The following is a 14,684-nucleotide window of genomic DNA, read 5'->3' as shown; positions in this document are numbered from 1 at the left end:
AGTATCAACTCTTAGTGTCAACGTGCAAAATGTCGAAATCTTCCAACGCAATTACAGAGCCAGTCAATTCGTTGATCTCGAATGAAACTTACTCTAGAATTATGGGTTTCGTTGCTGGTGTGTTCAGTGGTGTTGCTAAGAATGCAGTTGGGCATCCATTCGATACCATTAAGGTGCGGTTACAAACTTCACAAAATGAAACTAGATTCAAAGGACCTTTAGATTGTGTGTACAAGACGTTCAGAAACCAAGGTATAAGAGGGTTCTATCTTGGATTTACACCACCATTGGTAGGCTGGATCTTAATGGATTCTGTTATGTTAGGATGCTTGCATAACTACAGAATGTTAATGCATAAATATGTTTATCCAAATGACGAGAAACTTCCCTTGAGTGGGTGTATTATAAGTGGTGTGTTAGCAGGCTGGTCTGTTTCATTTATAGCACCACCAATTGAATTGGCAAAGGCAAAATTACAAGTTCAATATGATAAAACTACTACCAGATACAAAGGACCATTGGATGTGATCAAAAAGATTTATTCTGCTCAAGGTATCAGAGGGCTCTATAAAGGTCTAATTTCAACATTGATCTTTAGAACACATTTCGTTTACTGGTGGGGATCATACGAATTACTAACAAGGTGGTTCAGAGAGAATACAAAAATGAGTGAAGCTGCTATTAATTTCTGGGCCGGTGGTTTTAGTGCCTCGTTCGGTTTCTGGACCACTGCCTACCCAAGTGATGTTGTCAAGCAAGTTGTTTTATGCAATGACAAGTACGACGGTTCTTTCAAATCGTGGAGAACTGCCGTCAAAGACATTTATCAATCAAAGGGTATCAATGGATTCTTCAAAGGTTTTGTGCCAAGTTTCCTAAGAAGTTTCCCTGCAAATGCGGCTGCCCTAGCAGCCTTTGAATTTGTTCTAAGAACTTCAGGTGCAAAATCTTAGCTATAAATAATAGTATAAGGAATATTCAAGAAAAGCTTTTAGTTTGTTGTACAGTTACTCTACTATTATTGTTCTCGTCAAGATGAAGGTAAGTCTACTCCTCTTCTCCGAAAGACGAATCAAGTAATGTGTATATAAGGCAATGCAGAGAAATATTCCAAATTGTAAGAGTTTGTTTAGGCGTGGTACATAGGAAAGAACTAGTTGATGAGATTATCCAGTATACAATAGAACTGAACTGGGGTAGATTAGATAAGAACTGACAGGATAACTATGACACATAGTCTAGAGGAAAATATATGAAATTAAAATGGGCAACAAGCCAGCGAGTGTTGATCTTCCAACGTGATTTCCGTGCCCTTGGAATGTCAATAGAGATGTTGTGGATGAAGATGGCGGTGGTTTTTGGAAGTTAGATGGAATTGAAAAAGTTCTTATGGCAGGGAAAGTGTTTGAAGTGATCGATGCTGTTCCTTGCGGAGTGTCCGTGGACCCTTTTGGTTCAATGGTTCCCGAGAAAATTGGTGCGGAAGTTAATACTTCAGCAGATGTCCCTTCTGTTTCTTCGATAGTATCTGTGGTAATTGATGTGTCGGTGGAGTGCGTAGGAGGTACACTAGAGCTCTCAGTTGTGTTAACTGCTGTTGTTGAATCGGAAACCAACGTCTCAGTTTCAATTGTGATCTCTGAACTGTCCGTTTCCACTACCAGTTCTGATGTTTCAACATCAGAACTAAATAATCTGGTCTCAAGCGTAGTCTCTGTAGATGACGTTTCCAAAGTTGTGCTACCTTCTGTACTTGAGTCAAAGGTTTCTGTCGAAATATCAAGTGAAGTTGTATCCTCCGAGCATTCGGTGCATACGGTGCTGACCGAAGATGAAATTTCCGTACTTGTGGCGGTTGTGGTTGTTCCCGGTGAACTTTCAACATCAGTGGTTGATGAGAATTCTGAAAAGGTCTCAGATGACGTTTCTGAAGGTTGCTCTGAAGTTATTTCAGTGGAAATGTCAGACTCCGTCGTAGATTCAGAGCTTGACTCAGTATAAGGTGATGTAGTTGGTACTGTGCTTGGCACGGAAGAGGATTCCGTCGAAGATTCCGTACTGGATTCAGAACTGAGTTCGGTGGAGCTTTCGGTTGTGAAGTCACTGGTAGATTCAGAAGATGATTCGATTGTACTTTCTGTAGTATATTCAAAAGAAGTCTCTGTTGTGAGCTCATTGGTACTCACCGGTGTTGATTCAAAGGATACCTCGGTGGAGCTCTCGGGTGTGGTATCAGTAGTGCTTTCTACCGTAGAGTCTGTTATCGAGTGTGTTGTTGACTCTATTGTTGACTCTGATGTCACCACACTGGGCGTCTCAGTAGTAGAGGTTTCCTCGCATTCAGAACAATTGACAGTGGACGTTAGAGTCGTACGGTCGGTAGTAACTTCGGAAGTTGGTTCAGTTGTAATTTCGGAACTAGATTCAGAAGAAGGTTCAGTGGTGATCTCGGTAGTAGATTCTGTAGTAGATTCTGTAGTAGATTCTGACGATACCTCACTGGTGGATTCAGTTGAAGACGTTTCCTCGCATCTCGAACAGCTGATGGTAGATGTTAGAGTCGTCTCTTGTCCCTCAGCATCTACAGTCGTGAAAGCAACTCCAGAGTAGATGGCTTCAGTTATTACGTAAACTGGTTCGTAATGGGTAGTAGTCCTGTATGTTGAATTTTCAACGGTGTTGGTGCAAGTATAATCAAAAAAGATTGAATTTCTTACTGTTGCAACCTCACTATCAAGATTTTGCAACGCATTTACCCAAATACGATAATCCGGTTTAAGTTCTTCGACAGTTATTTCTACAGAGTTCTCTCCACATGAAACGGAACCATCCAATGTCTCATAGTCGATGGGAAATATCCAATCATTAAAATTTTTCGATTGATAAACCTGAATTGCTGAGCAGTCGATGCCGTATCCCTCATTACTAACATCATAAATTATCTGCTGGGATGCACCAGTAATATAACCATTTGGGCAATTAAAACCTAAGAAGTACGATTCCAGGGATTGATAAGCAGTAGAACGACCCGAAAAATAGAAGTCATTGGTTTCAGATTTGGCATTGGCTTGAAAAGATGCTTCAATATCGTTAAAATACAATGTATTCTCTCCAGATGAAAAATAGTTCGCATTAGAAAGCTCTGGTGGATATGCAGAACCGCCGTTAGAGAGAACCAACGTCGCGGTAAGAGAACCCGATATAGATTCATAAGCAGAAATATCAGTTACAGCATAGCATTTGAGTATTGTGTCCTCGTATTTATATGCAGCTTGCTGGGGAGCATAGCATTCAAAAACTTCGGTGTTATCATCCAAGTTTACCTTAAATGAGGTGTCCCCCTCGTTAAACTTAACCTTGTAGACATGGGGCATTGTGATAGTGAAATAATCCCCTGTCTTTGCATTTGAAGTGTCTTCAAAGGCCCAGTCAAGTGAAGCAATCCAACCTTGGTGAGGAAAGGAGTTGGAACCTGAAGCAGCAACTACTGAAGGGTTCGAAAGCTTCACCGTGGTAAGTTCCTTCCCGAGGGAAGTCGAAATAAGTGCTGAAAAAACGATAATTGGGATGTAAGCGAATGTAAACATGGTGTAAAGTTTGAACAAAAGGAGCGTTGAGGTTCAGATTTTACTAGCTACGCCTGTTGTGTTTTTTCGGAATGCTCAGTTTGATGGTTTACACAACCAACAATTTAAGATGTGTAAAGGTCCTTAATTCAGATGTGTCAAGTTAGTTCCGAATTCTACCAGCAATTTATACGAATTCCATCTTGATTTCTGATAGGCAATGACATATAGTTAAGTTGTGTCATAGTTTCAAGTTCAAACCTAAAATACGCATTGAACACGTTACCCATGTGTTGGGGATTAACGAATTGCATGCAAGATTACTATACAAGTATTCAAACTCCTGAGAACCAGTGCATGAAAAACCTCATTAACAGACAGACGTGATGTATTTTTTAGCCAATATAAGATTTCAATGTCGTTTCATAAAACAAGGTTAGACCCTATTCTACCTTCTATAGATCTTCGCTGGCTATCGAACCAAACATCAATCAACCAGACATATTTCGTTTCGAAGAATGTAGCAATGCGAAGAATACCTGGCCCACAATATTGCCGTAGTCCCTCTATTAAACTTAATTAACAAGACGTCCCTACCTTTTGAATGATGGACTCTCATTTAGAGATATTATGTTTGTCCTATAGCGCAGTTTCCCTTTACGGCTTATAATGTAGATGAAGTTTTAATTTTAATAGACCTTTCATTGACTAAATAGGAAAGACGTCAAGTATCGAAATTCAGTTCAAAAACGCCCGATATGGGATCAATGGGAACATTTGATGCAAGTGCTAGGTTCTAGTATTGTGTTGGTTTGCTTGCAGACAGTTGTTTTAAGGGATAATCAATTGCTGAATCAACGGGCGAAAATTGGAATCCCGACCAGTCAAATAAGTGTCTCATTGTGTAACTTGGAGGAATTGTTTGATTCTGAATTCAAATCACCGTTGTGTGTTTTATTCATTCGAATGATGAGTAGCGAGCGGTACATAAGAATTTCTTCAACCATTAAGATATAACCTGCAATGGAAACAATCTAGAATATCGCTTCTCATGAGGCACAAATGAAAGATGATGGCAGTCCCAAAATAATACTCTTTTACCGCATTCTAGATTGGAAAAAGTAGACTGAGAAAATTAGAACAATGTCAGTTATATTTGTTAATACATCACTCGATTGATTGGATACCATGTTCGATGTGATGCATTGTTATTTTCATCTGAACTTTGAAATTGAAACTAAAATAACAATAGTATATATTAATTGGTGAAGATCGTAAAAAACAAAGCCCTGCGGGGGGCTCGAACCCCCAACCTTGTGATTAAGAGTCACACGCGCTACCGATTGCGCCAGCAAGGCTCTTTGTTTCTTACAAAGGATTGCAGAGGTACTATCTTAGTTGTTGCTTGTTGGTGATACTGGTATTTCCAGTCATGTGTTGTTATTTCAAGATCTTTGGTATCTGATGAATCCATAGTGTTTATCCTTATGTATCATCTTGATACTTAACCGCCTATTACATTGATAGTTACCCGATCATAGTTTATGAACCGTTTCAACATTGCTGGCATATTATTAATTGACCTATGGCACACGACATTAATAACAATAACAAATCATTAGAACATATTTCAAGCAAACTAGCAAAAGTGTCTCGTATCTTTTCTATTCAGTTAAGTAAAAAGCACCACAATTCGCCATATTTAATATGAGGAATTAGTGTATAAATTTTCTACTAACTTTAAAAGTTAAACAATATCAATGAAATTCTGACATTGAAATCAGTATCTTGAGTAAAAACTTGTAAATAAACCAAAACTTTCTAAGCTTTAATTGTGAAAAGAAAGTACGGCAAATCCTTCATTGCCTGAATGGATAACCAAAATAAATATCATTGGGCCTTATGATCGTTCAATATCATTGATCTATTATTTAGAAGAAAGAGACAAAATTACGAAAATATGTAAAACGGATATGGCGTGAAGTAGGCTATAACAGCCAACAGGACAGAAAGACGAGGCTGCCTGATCTTAAATACCATCTCTAAGATCAATGGAAGCATTGTACCACTTTTTGGTCCACATTCGAATTCTCTTTCCGTAGATATACATAGGAAGGGCCAAAAGTGTGACTGCGAAATTTATAACGGCAAGAGCGATGTAAGTATTTTCAGTCCCCGATGCGTCTAGCCAGTAAGAACAAACAAACGTGAAAATGCAAGATATTGTGTTGTTGATGATAGCGGTACAAACCATACCTTCTAGCACCATCTCCGGATAGCAGTCCATTAGATAAGACATGGCAATATCACCTGAGCAACCCCATCCAAAACCGATAAAGCCCAAACCAACATAAATAACTTGCCATGGTAGGTTTCTATCTGTACCAATACCAAACATCAATAAACCCGCTGGACAGATGATAGCAGTGGCAGCAGCAAAATATAATCTGTATTCGGCTTCAAGGATACCATTATTTTTACGTGCCATCCATAAAACAAAATAATCGCTAATAACACCAGCGTAGAAACATCCGATGACCGCCCCGATCAACGTGGGTACATTCATAATTGCAACCCCATAGTCCGAGTAGTTCCAAGGCGCTTCATAGAACACGGTATCCTCGGTAGTCAAATAGAAGGAAAGAAAAACATCTTGAATACCCCAAAACATACCAGATAGCCAGACAGGTGGGAATAAAAACATTCTCAAGTTGAAACCAATATATTTGAAGTATTGCTTGAAACCATACCCTCTAAGGTTACCAGACTTGGTGATAAGTTGAATTCTTTTGTAATACGGTTTCATTTTTTCTTTCGAACCATCGATCAATTCTTCAACGTTTTCATAAGCCTCTGGATAATCGGCATATCTGTTGGTGACTTCATTCGAGTCCTCGTTCATCTTAGAGTCGTTATTCTTACTATCTGCAAATTGTTCAATCAACATGGTCTTCTTCTCCAAAAGGTTTGAAGAGTTTTGGTAACTAGAACCATCTTCAACACCACTATATCCCTTCTGCGAGGTCAACGGAGTACGATATTGTTTTCTGTCGAAATAGGTTTCTTCACAGCCAAAGACAATCCATACCAATAAACCCCCAGATATGATGACTGCACACCAGCCTACCCAGCGGAAGCTAGTCAAAGAAGCAATGTAACCAGCAATTAAAGGTCCCAAGAAGGTACCGATAGATGTTGCTAAAATGTAGACGGTAAGCACAGATCCAAGTTGATGTTGGAAATAAATATCAGTCAAGGACAACTGAACTTGAGCTTCAGCACAGGACTCACTAATCCCGACAAATAATTGCGACCAAATGGTATCCTTGGTACTGCTTGCTAACGCAAACCATAATGCGCCTAATAAACCCAATGTGATACAGATTAGATAGGTAATCTTTCTTCCGTACAAATTAGCAAAGGGAGCCAAGAACAAGGTGGCCCATCCAATACCTAAAAATAAGACACCTGCACCAGTGTTCATGGCATCGTAACTGATTCCATAAATTTCGTTCAAAGAATCTTGTGCTGCACCCGCGTCATTACTAGTAGCGGCAGTGAAGGCAGTGATAAATGCCATCAAGGCAAAATGTGCCAATTTCCTAATGACTGACCAGTTCAAAGGATCATTGGGAGAGTCCGAAGGTTGTGGAATTAAAATAACACCATTACTATCCTTTTTCAATCTTGAACCATGGATTAATCCATTTTCCAATAATTTAGAATGATAGATATTGAAAGTACCAGGAATGAAATCAGGATGGTGTCTGTTCGTGTACTTATCCATTAAACCTGTGCCTCAATATTGGTCCAAAAAAAAATGATGATAGTGGAAATGTCACAGCAATGGATATCCAAAGTTGTATAGTATCAATGTAATTGTGATTGTGATAATTTCGAGTTGGTATGAACTCTTTCAGGAAGGATGTCAAATATCAAAATAAATAAAATAATGCAACAATCTCTGCTGTATATTCAACCACTTAACAGAAATGTTTAATTGTGAAGAGGATGAGTCCGATTTAATTAGTGAAATCAGTTAAACCGGATTGACAGCAGACTAAAGTGATTGGAAAAATCAACAGTAAGAAGCCAATGCAAATGTAAAGAGACGTACGGTTGAACTCCCTGTGAATCTCAAGTTTGAAAGAACCTACCTGTCCTAGAGATATAGCACAAACTTGATGGTAACAGGAAGTTTATTCAGTACAGTATTTTTTTTTTGTGAGGTCGTTGAAAAATCGGTTGGTATCTTGTTGCCTTTTCTATTCGAGGTTTCATTTTGCAATTTCTCCGATGAGCTGAAAAATTTTGAAAATAATCGTTACTTTTTATTTTGTCACAATCTGAGATGCACTAAACAAGCAGATAATGATTAGGAGATGAGATTTATACAATTGTAGGGAAAGCGGTATCCAGCCAACCCAGGGGGAGTACATTGTAAATAGATGTAAAGGATGTGAGTGCCTTTTTTTTAGTAACCATTCAATGTTATATACAATTTGAGTCAATGTTTAAAAGTCGTTCTTGTGATATTTTCTTCTTGGAACTACCGAGAAAATGATTAGCGGGTTAAATTCATTTGATATTTACATTGATTGGTTTGGACTCACACCCAGGGCAGTTGTGTAACGTTTCATGAATGAATACATCACAATCTATACAAAAATCTTGATCACACTCTTCACATCTGTACCTGCTGCTTGTTAATAGTTCGCCTGTTTTGTTATTTCTTAAGGTGGGGAATCGCTTTTGGCAGCCGAAGCAATAGTCTGTAGGGAAGCTATCTGACACTGGGACTTCTTGGAAAGTCTTAAGAGGCATCAAATGATGATACGATCTTGCTAAATGTGTTGAGAGTATCAACATCAAATCACAACTCGGACATACTGTCGGTAGAGAGCAAACCTTAGTTTTGCAATTGGGACAGACGTAACCACCATGGACTAGAGTCGAATGGCAAGCACAAAATGATGGTGTGTCCTCAAATACTCTGGTAGGGAATCCCATCTTAACCAAGGTGAACCCTTTGTTCACTTTGCTCACCGGTAACGGTGTCACTGCACTTGTGAATAGTTCCTTAAAATGATGATCGTTCAATATAATCCCATAATATGAGTTATCTCCATAATTCGTCTGCTTACACAACTCTTTGCAAACGGAGACTTGAGCAGATAGACCAATAACTTTTGCTCTAATATTCTCATGTACCAATGAGCCAATCGTTTGATGAATATCACCTGGATCTGTAGTTGATAATGCACCGAAAACGATGAGTACTTCTCTAGTACAATGCGCTGGAACATGAAGTAAGAGACCTCTAGCCATCTCTAAAGCATTTTGTAAAGAAGCGTTCCCCTTTGGTTCTTGCCTACGAAGCATCTTTAAAGCATCGATATGTTCTTGAGGGTTACCACTGACCTGCGATATTAGCTGAGCTAAACCATCACGCATAACAACTACACCAATTTGAGAAATAGGATTTTGATCAAAATACTCATGAATAAAGTCTACAGCATATTGTACTGTCATTGCATATCTATTAGGTCGCAAATCTTTTTCCATCATTGCTTCGCTACAATCCAATACCAAGATAAGGGTTCTGATAATACCTCTTTGATACGGAGTAACCGTCTTCTCTGCTGCCCTTTTTTTTCTTGCTTCAACTATGCTTGCCACAATAGCAGCGATATTGCCTTCATCATCAACTTTGACAAGGTCCCAACTTCTTTGAATGTCATCTTCCCAGGCATAACCACCATTGACACCTTGTAAGTTCTTGTTGGACAGCTTCTTCTTCTTTTTCTTCTTCATTTTTCTTGGATCACGACTTCTCTTTGATAGTTGTGAATGAACTCGTTCATCCTCTTCATCATCACTAGAATTCCCATTGCCTGCACCATCCGAATCTGCAGTTTCTTTTGTTCTAACATGCTTCTTCACTTTGTTTTTCAGCACTTTGGTCTGACCATCTTGTCTATGTCTCTTGTTAGTGATTCCAATGATCCGTTCATCGTCTGATTCACTATCTATAATAGGAGGCATTATCGTAATCAAAAACGATTAATAAAATTTGACCAGAGTACAGCCAAATGTAGTCCAATTAAAAAATCGACTAATGCCTGGAGCTCTACGTCTATTCAGCCAAATTGGTGTAGCGTTACTCTTTAACCTTCAAATCTTGCTTCACTTGTTATAAATTCACTAAATTTTCTTACATGATTTTGATCATGTGATCATATGATCAAAAAGTTTCAACACAAAATAGCGAGGGTTGTATGTAAAACCTAATAATCACTGATTTTATTTAACGAACTACACCATTATACTTGAATCTTAAACGCTGAATTCTTGTGGTGGACACTCTTTATCTGAATCCCAGTCCAATGGTTTTTCACTCATGTAGTATTCGATGGTACCACCGTGTTCGAATAGCTCGGAATGTCTAAACCAGTTCTTATCGAGTTCTTTGTCATTGATAACAACTTTCTCAATGAAGTTGTTTCTGACACCAAATTCTGAATATAAGTTATGTGCAAAAATTTCAATATCTGGAACGTTAGGCATGCTTTTAAGTTTCAAATAATTAACTTTCGGACTTGTTAATAAATAAATATCAGTACCAGCCACGGGATAAAAACCTAGAAGGGCAAAGGTTAGCCACGCTTGCATGGCTCCTGCATCAGAATTCCCTGGCAAACCACGCGGTCCCGTCTTAAACTTTGTATTTATGATCCAATCCACTAATGCTGACGTTTTATCTTGTCTGTTAATGTACGCGTAAAGATAAGGTGTCAAAAAACTTGGTTCATTGCCAATATCAACCACGTTCTCATGGCCACAGAACGCATACATATCATCTAAACGTTTTTCAAACATTGCTTTCGAACCAATGTATTCTAATAAAGTCTTCATATCAAAAGGCACCGTCCACCCATATTCCACGGGTTTTCCTTCATATTCATCGTCTCTCCAATAGCAACCAAAGCATGTAAACGGATCATATCTATGTTGAGCAAACGTACCGTCAGAATTCCTAGGTTGTACGAATCCGGTGTAGTCATAGTGTATATTCACACTTTTAGCATTTGGGTTCCAAATGTTACGCCAGTTTTTCGATCTTTCAAGGTATGTCTTTGCTAAATCTTTTTTACCGAGACCTTTGGCAACGATATAAAGGGCAAAATCGTTATACGAATACTCCATAGTTCTGGTGACACTTCTTGAGTAATTTCTTGTTATGTACCCCAATTCAAGCCATTCTTTTAAAGCGCCTCTCCCAAATTTGTTTGTCGAGTCGTTAGCCATAGGGTCCTCAATGTAAGGCGGCTCCACTTCTGCATTGGTATACATAGCTTGGAAGCCCTTCTCCCAATCGATCCCTTGATGAACGTTCTTAATGAAAGCATCCGCCAACATGATATCTGAGTTGCTACCCCCTTGTGTTCTTCCAGATCTGTCACCAGATCTGCCATCCGGCATGAAACCTTCAACCTCCCAGATATCAATTAAAGAACGTACCATTTCTGCACCATGGTCTTGTGATATGATATTAATCAAGGGGTGAAGACATCTGAACGTATCCCAAAGTGTGAACCAATCATCGTAATATGGCTCACCATTATCCCACGGTGCTTCTGCACCTGATTTATTGGTTGGCATCAAATGAGTACCATACAATGAATTGTATAGTTTACTTATGATCAAAGGGTCCTCTTCATTAACGTTCATCTCGAACTTCTTGAACAATTTATCATTCCAAGATTCTAGAGCAGACGCTACAGACCATGTCAAATCAAACTGTGAGTCTTCGGGATAATCGTCTAACAAATTCTGCGCAGCAACTTTGACACCTTCGTTCTTGTTGAAGCTGATTCCAACATGCGATTTCAACACGGTAGTATCCTCATCAAATTCAAATAATACACCAATATCAGATTCACCAGAGTAAGATTGCATTCTTCTGAGGAACGGTAGAGTCCTCCCATTCCTGAACGTAGCAACTTTACGTGCAGGCTTGTCAAACTTCCCAAAGAAGCTAACGGTCCATTCACCGGGATCAGTCCAACCTCCATTTATCGTCACTTTACCTTGATAAGACTTCAAATCTGAAGAGACTTTGATTTGGCCCGATCTAAAATTCTGAGTCCACCACGGACGGCCAAAAGAATGCAAATGCTGAGACACGTTCACCATGATAATTGGTTTCCCGTTGTCTTTCAGTTCGGGGAAAGTATATTCATACAACCCAGACCTATCCTTAGATGAAAATTCTATATCAACACCGTTATCGAGTTCTACTTTATAATAGCCAATGTGCGCAACGTCAGGCGATTTCCTCTTGAAAGAAATTTGCCTCGTTACATCAACTGAACTTGCACTCGAAGCTATCATTGGAAGCTGCGAAACAACCCCATAAGTGGGAGCACCACCGGTACCAGATTCATGCAATAACGAAACTCCAACAACCTCACCATCGGGTTGAAACCCAGAGTACGCGTCGCCCTTTTTCGAATTGATCACATCTACACCCATCTTACACATACCAAAGGGAACAGCAGTCCCGGAGAACATATGCCCACCCAGGGTACCATAGAATACGTCAACCCATTTCAAAAAACTATATTTACTGGTGAACTGGTCTCCGAATCTCGTTTCTGGTAACTGCAATCCATCCCAGTTGTTGTAAAACACCGCGAACTCTTCCTCTGAATTATCTGCTTCATAGTGAAATTGTGGCTTATTGCAAATACCATTTTTATGAAGATATAAAAACTCGTCCTCTAAAATCACAAAACAGAAGCTTATCGGTACCCATATCGCCAAGAACAATGTCAATTTCCACATCGTTCCTACTTGGCAGAAACTACGTTATTCACAGATATCCGTTTCTTGTGTGTCTTAAAATGTGCTCTTTCAAAAAGGACTAAATGCCAAGAAGCTAAGAGACAACAGATCTAGTATGTCCACTAAACCCTTTATGTTTTTTTTATAATCCTGCATTCTGTCGTTAACAATTTAATCTGACGCTTCTCTCGAGCCTCGTCGCGCACGTTTTTCCTTTTCTTTTTCTCTAGTTCTATTTTTATTCTGACACAATCACATTATCAGCTTATCTAAGATAGTAGGACCCTTTGCTAGTCACGTTACCTGCTTTAGCCAGATCAACGTAACCGCATCTTGCATTGAGCTACATACATGCATATTGCATGAAATGAGGTGAAATGAATGGAAAAAAGGTGCCAGATGGGCCAGATGGTCCTTTTCTCTTGCACTTGCCTGTTTCTGTTGGCAAGACTTTTTTTCAATTCTTTCAGTTCTTGTAGTTACCTTTAGTGGTTTAGGAATCGGAATGAATCTTTGGACGGATCGAGAAGTATAAAAGAACCTCATCGGATCGAAGTATGAATCGAATTACCTCCCTGGTAAATTTGAAGATATGTCCCCAATTTAAAAATAATAGAACGAAGTCAACAAGATAGGCAAACCAGAAAAGATGCCAGATAAAGAAGATCTCAGTGAGTCTGTTTATTCCGTAAGCGATGAGGAAGATGTAGCTAGAAAGTTCCTTCTAAGTTCCGCAGCGGCCGAGTTGAAGGACGATAAGAGCATCGAACAGGAAGATATTACAGAGAAGACAACTTTCTTTGGGAACCATGTGTTAGATAAGAAGGTGTTGAGAAAGCTTGACATATTTGTTTTGCCATTTTTATGCTGTACGTACCTATTGATGTTTTTGGACAAGGCATTGTTAAATTATGCCGCATCGATGGGGATCAAGGACAATTTGGTTGGTGATGAGTTTTCTAATTTGGGTACTATTTTCTCTGCATCGTATATCTTTGCAGAACCGTTTGCGGTGTATTTGCTCCAAAGGTTTCCCGTGTCTCGAGTGTTGGGCTCGTTCATCATATGTTGGGGTGTCGTTGTCGTTTGTCATTGTGTTTGTAAGACATATGCAAGTTTGATGATTGTACGTGTTCTATTAGGGTTGTTCGAGTCGTGTAGTGCTGTAGGATGCATTACAGTCAACGGTATGTATTATACGAAATCGGAACAAACGCAAAGAATTGGTTACTGGGCTGCTCAAGCAGGAACCGGTTATATCATTGGTGGTTTAATGTCATTTGGGTTTTTACATTACCACGGAACTGAATTTACCTCGTGGCAAATCATGTTCCTTGTTGTCGGTTTAGTGACCGTGGGATTCGGTATAGTAACCTATTTCTATTTACCAGATAACGTTCCTAAGGCATGGTTCCTTAACGAGAAGGAGAAAGTCCAAGTCATTGAACATATCAGATCAAACCAAACTGGTCTTGAAACAAAGAAAATCAAGATGCACCAAGTGAAAGAATTGTTACTCAAGGATAAATTGACATGGCCAATGTTATTATTGACTGGTTGTTCTCAAATTTCAACTGGATCCATTGGAACCTTTTCAGTGACCATCACAGGTACATTTGGTTTTGATAGCTACCAGACATCCCTTTTGCAACTTCCTATCGGATGCGTTACCATCATGATTATTCTAATCACAACCCAATTGATAGGAAGATTTTCCCAATTCACTTTAATCACGACATCTATGTACATTCCTGCAATCATTGGTTGCATTGTCATGATTTGTTTACCGTTAACAAATAAAATCGGTAACCTATTATCGTTGTACCTATTATACAGTGGTTCATGTACCATTACGAACATTTATATCTGGAATACTTGTAACACTTCTGGGTATACCAAAAGGCTAGCAAGAAACGGGTTAACTATGATTGTCTACAATATCGCATGTATCGTTGCACCACAAATGTTCCGTGCTTACTCATACCCAAGATACATTCCTGCCAAGATCGCATTGCTAGTTACTCAATGTGTTTGTGTTCCATTGCAACTGTACATTGGTTACACTTCTTACACAGAGAACAGAAGAAGAGACAAAGAACAAGCTGAGTCCGAAACTAAACCAGAACAGTATCAATTCTTAGATAAGACAGATATTGAGAACAGGAATTTCAGGTACATTTATTGAACCAAACAAATAATAACAATAATAATACTAATAACTAACATACGTTTTGATCTTAATGCCACATCTTTCCTGTTGAAAGTGTGCTA

The 14,684-nt window shown here is 39.0% G+C and overlaps 6 protein-coding genes and 1 non-coding gene across 7 annotated transcripts; 2 read left to right on the top strand and 5 right to left on the bottom strand.

The window, feature by feature from the left end:
- Positions 1-29: 29 nt before the first annotated feature.
- KLLA0_E09703g (uncharacterized protein) lies at positions 30-953 on the top strand (the record flags this gene model as incomplete). Its single annotated transcript, XM_454387.1, has 1 exon — positions 30-953. One exon carries the CDS (start codon positions 30-32, stop codon positions 951-953), a length of 924 nt encoding a protein of 307 aa, XP_454387.1.
- A 285-nt stretch (positions 954-1,238) lies between these two features.
- Positions 1,239-3,587, bottom strand: SAG1 (Sag1p; the record flags this gene model as incomplete). The annotated part of the gene is made up of 1 exon (XM_454386.1): positions 1,239-3,587. One exon carries the CDS (start codon positions 3,585-3,587, stop codon positions 1,239-1,241), a length of 2,349 nt encoding a protein of 782 aa, XP_454386.1.
- Positions 3,588-4,851: 1,264 nt separating this feature from the next.
- KLLA0_E09659r lies at positions 4,852-4,924 on the bottom strand. The gene has a single exon. It is a non-coding gene; the product is annotated as a tRNA-Lys (tRNA).
- A 671-nt stretch (positions 4,925-5,595) lies between these two features.
- Positions 5,596-7,353, bottom strand: HOL1 (Hol1p; the record flags this gene model as incomplete). Its single annotated transcript, XM_454385.1, has 1 exon — positions 5,596-7,353. The coding sequence occupies one exon, from the start codon at positions 7,351-7,353 to the stop codon at positions 5,596-5,598; it is 1,758 nt and encodes a 585-aa protein (XP_454385.1).
- A 791-nt stretch (positions 7,354-8,144) lies between these two features.
- SSL1 (TFIIH/NER complex subunit SSL1) lies at positions 8,145-9,611 on the bottom strand (the record flags this gene model as incomplete). Its single annotated transcript, XM_454384.1, has 1 exon — positions 8,145-9,611. The coding sequence occupies one exon, from the start codon at positions 9,609-9,611 to the stop codon at positions 8,145-8,147; it is 1,467 nt and encodes a 488-aa protein (XP_454384.1).
- A 291-nt stretch (positions 9,612-9,902) lies between these two features.
- On the bottom strand, positions 9,903-12,413 carry KLLA0_E09593g (uncharacterized protein; the record flags this gene model as incomplete). Its single annotated transcript, XM_454383.1, has 1 exon — positions 9,903-12,413. The coding sequence occupies one exon, from the start codon at positions 12,411-12,413 to the stop codon at positions 9,903-9,905; it is 2,511 nt and encodes an 836-aa protein (XP_454383.1).
- A 649-nt stretch (positions 12,414-13,062) lies between these two features.
- THI73 (Thi73p) lies at positions 13,063-14,598 on the top strand (the record flags this gene model as incomplete). Its single annotated transcript, XM_454382.1, has 1 exon — positions 13,063-14,598. One exon carries the CDS (start codon positions 13,063-13,065, stop codon positions 14,596-14,598), a length of 1,536 nt encoding a protein of 511 aa, XP_454382.1.
- Positions 14,599-14,684: the final 86 nt, after the last annotated feature.

This window comes from Kluyveromyces lactis (assembly GCF_000002515.2).
Source record: "Kluyveromyces lactis strain NRRL Y-1140 chromosome E complete sequence".
NCBI classification, from domain to species: Eukaryota; Fungi; Ascomycota; class Saccharomycetes; order Saccharomycetales; family Saccharomycetaceae; genus Kluyveromyces; species Kluyveromyces lactis.
The sequence above is the reverse complement of the archived record's forward strand: the minus strand, read 5'-3'. Positions and strand labels throughout refer to the sequence as shown.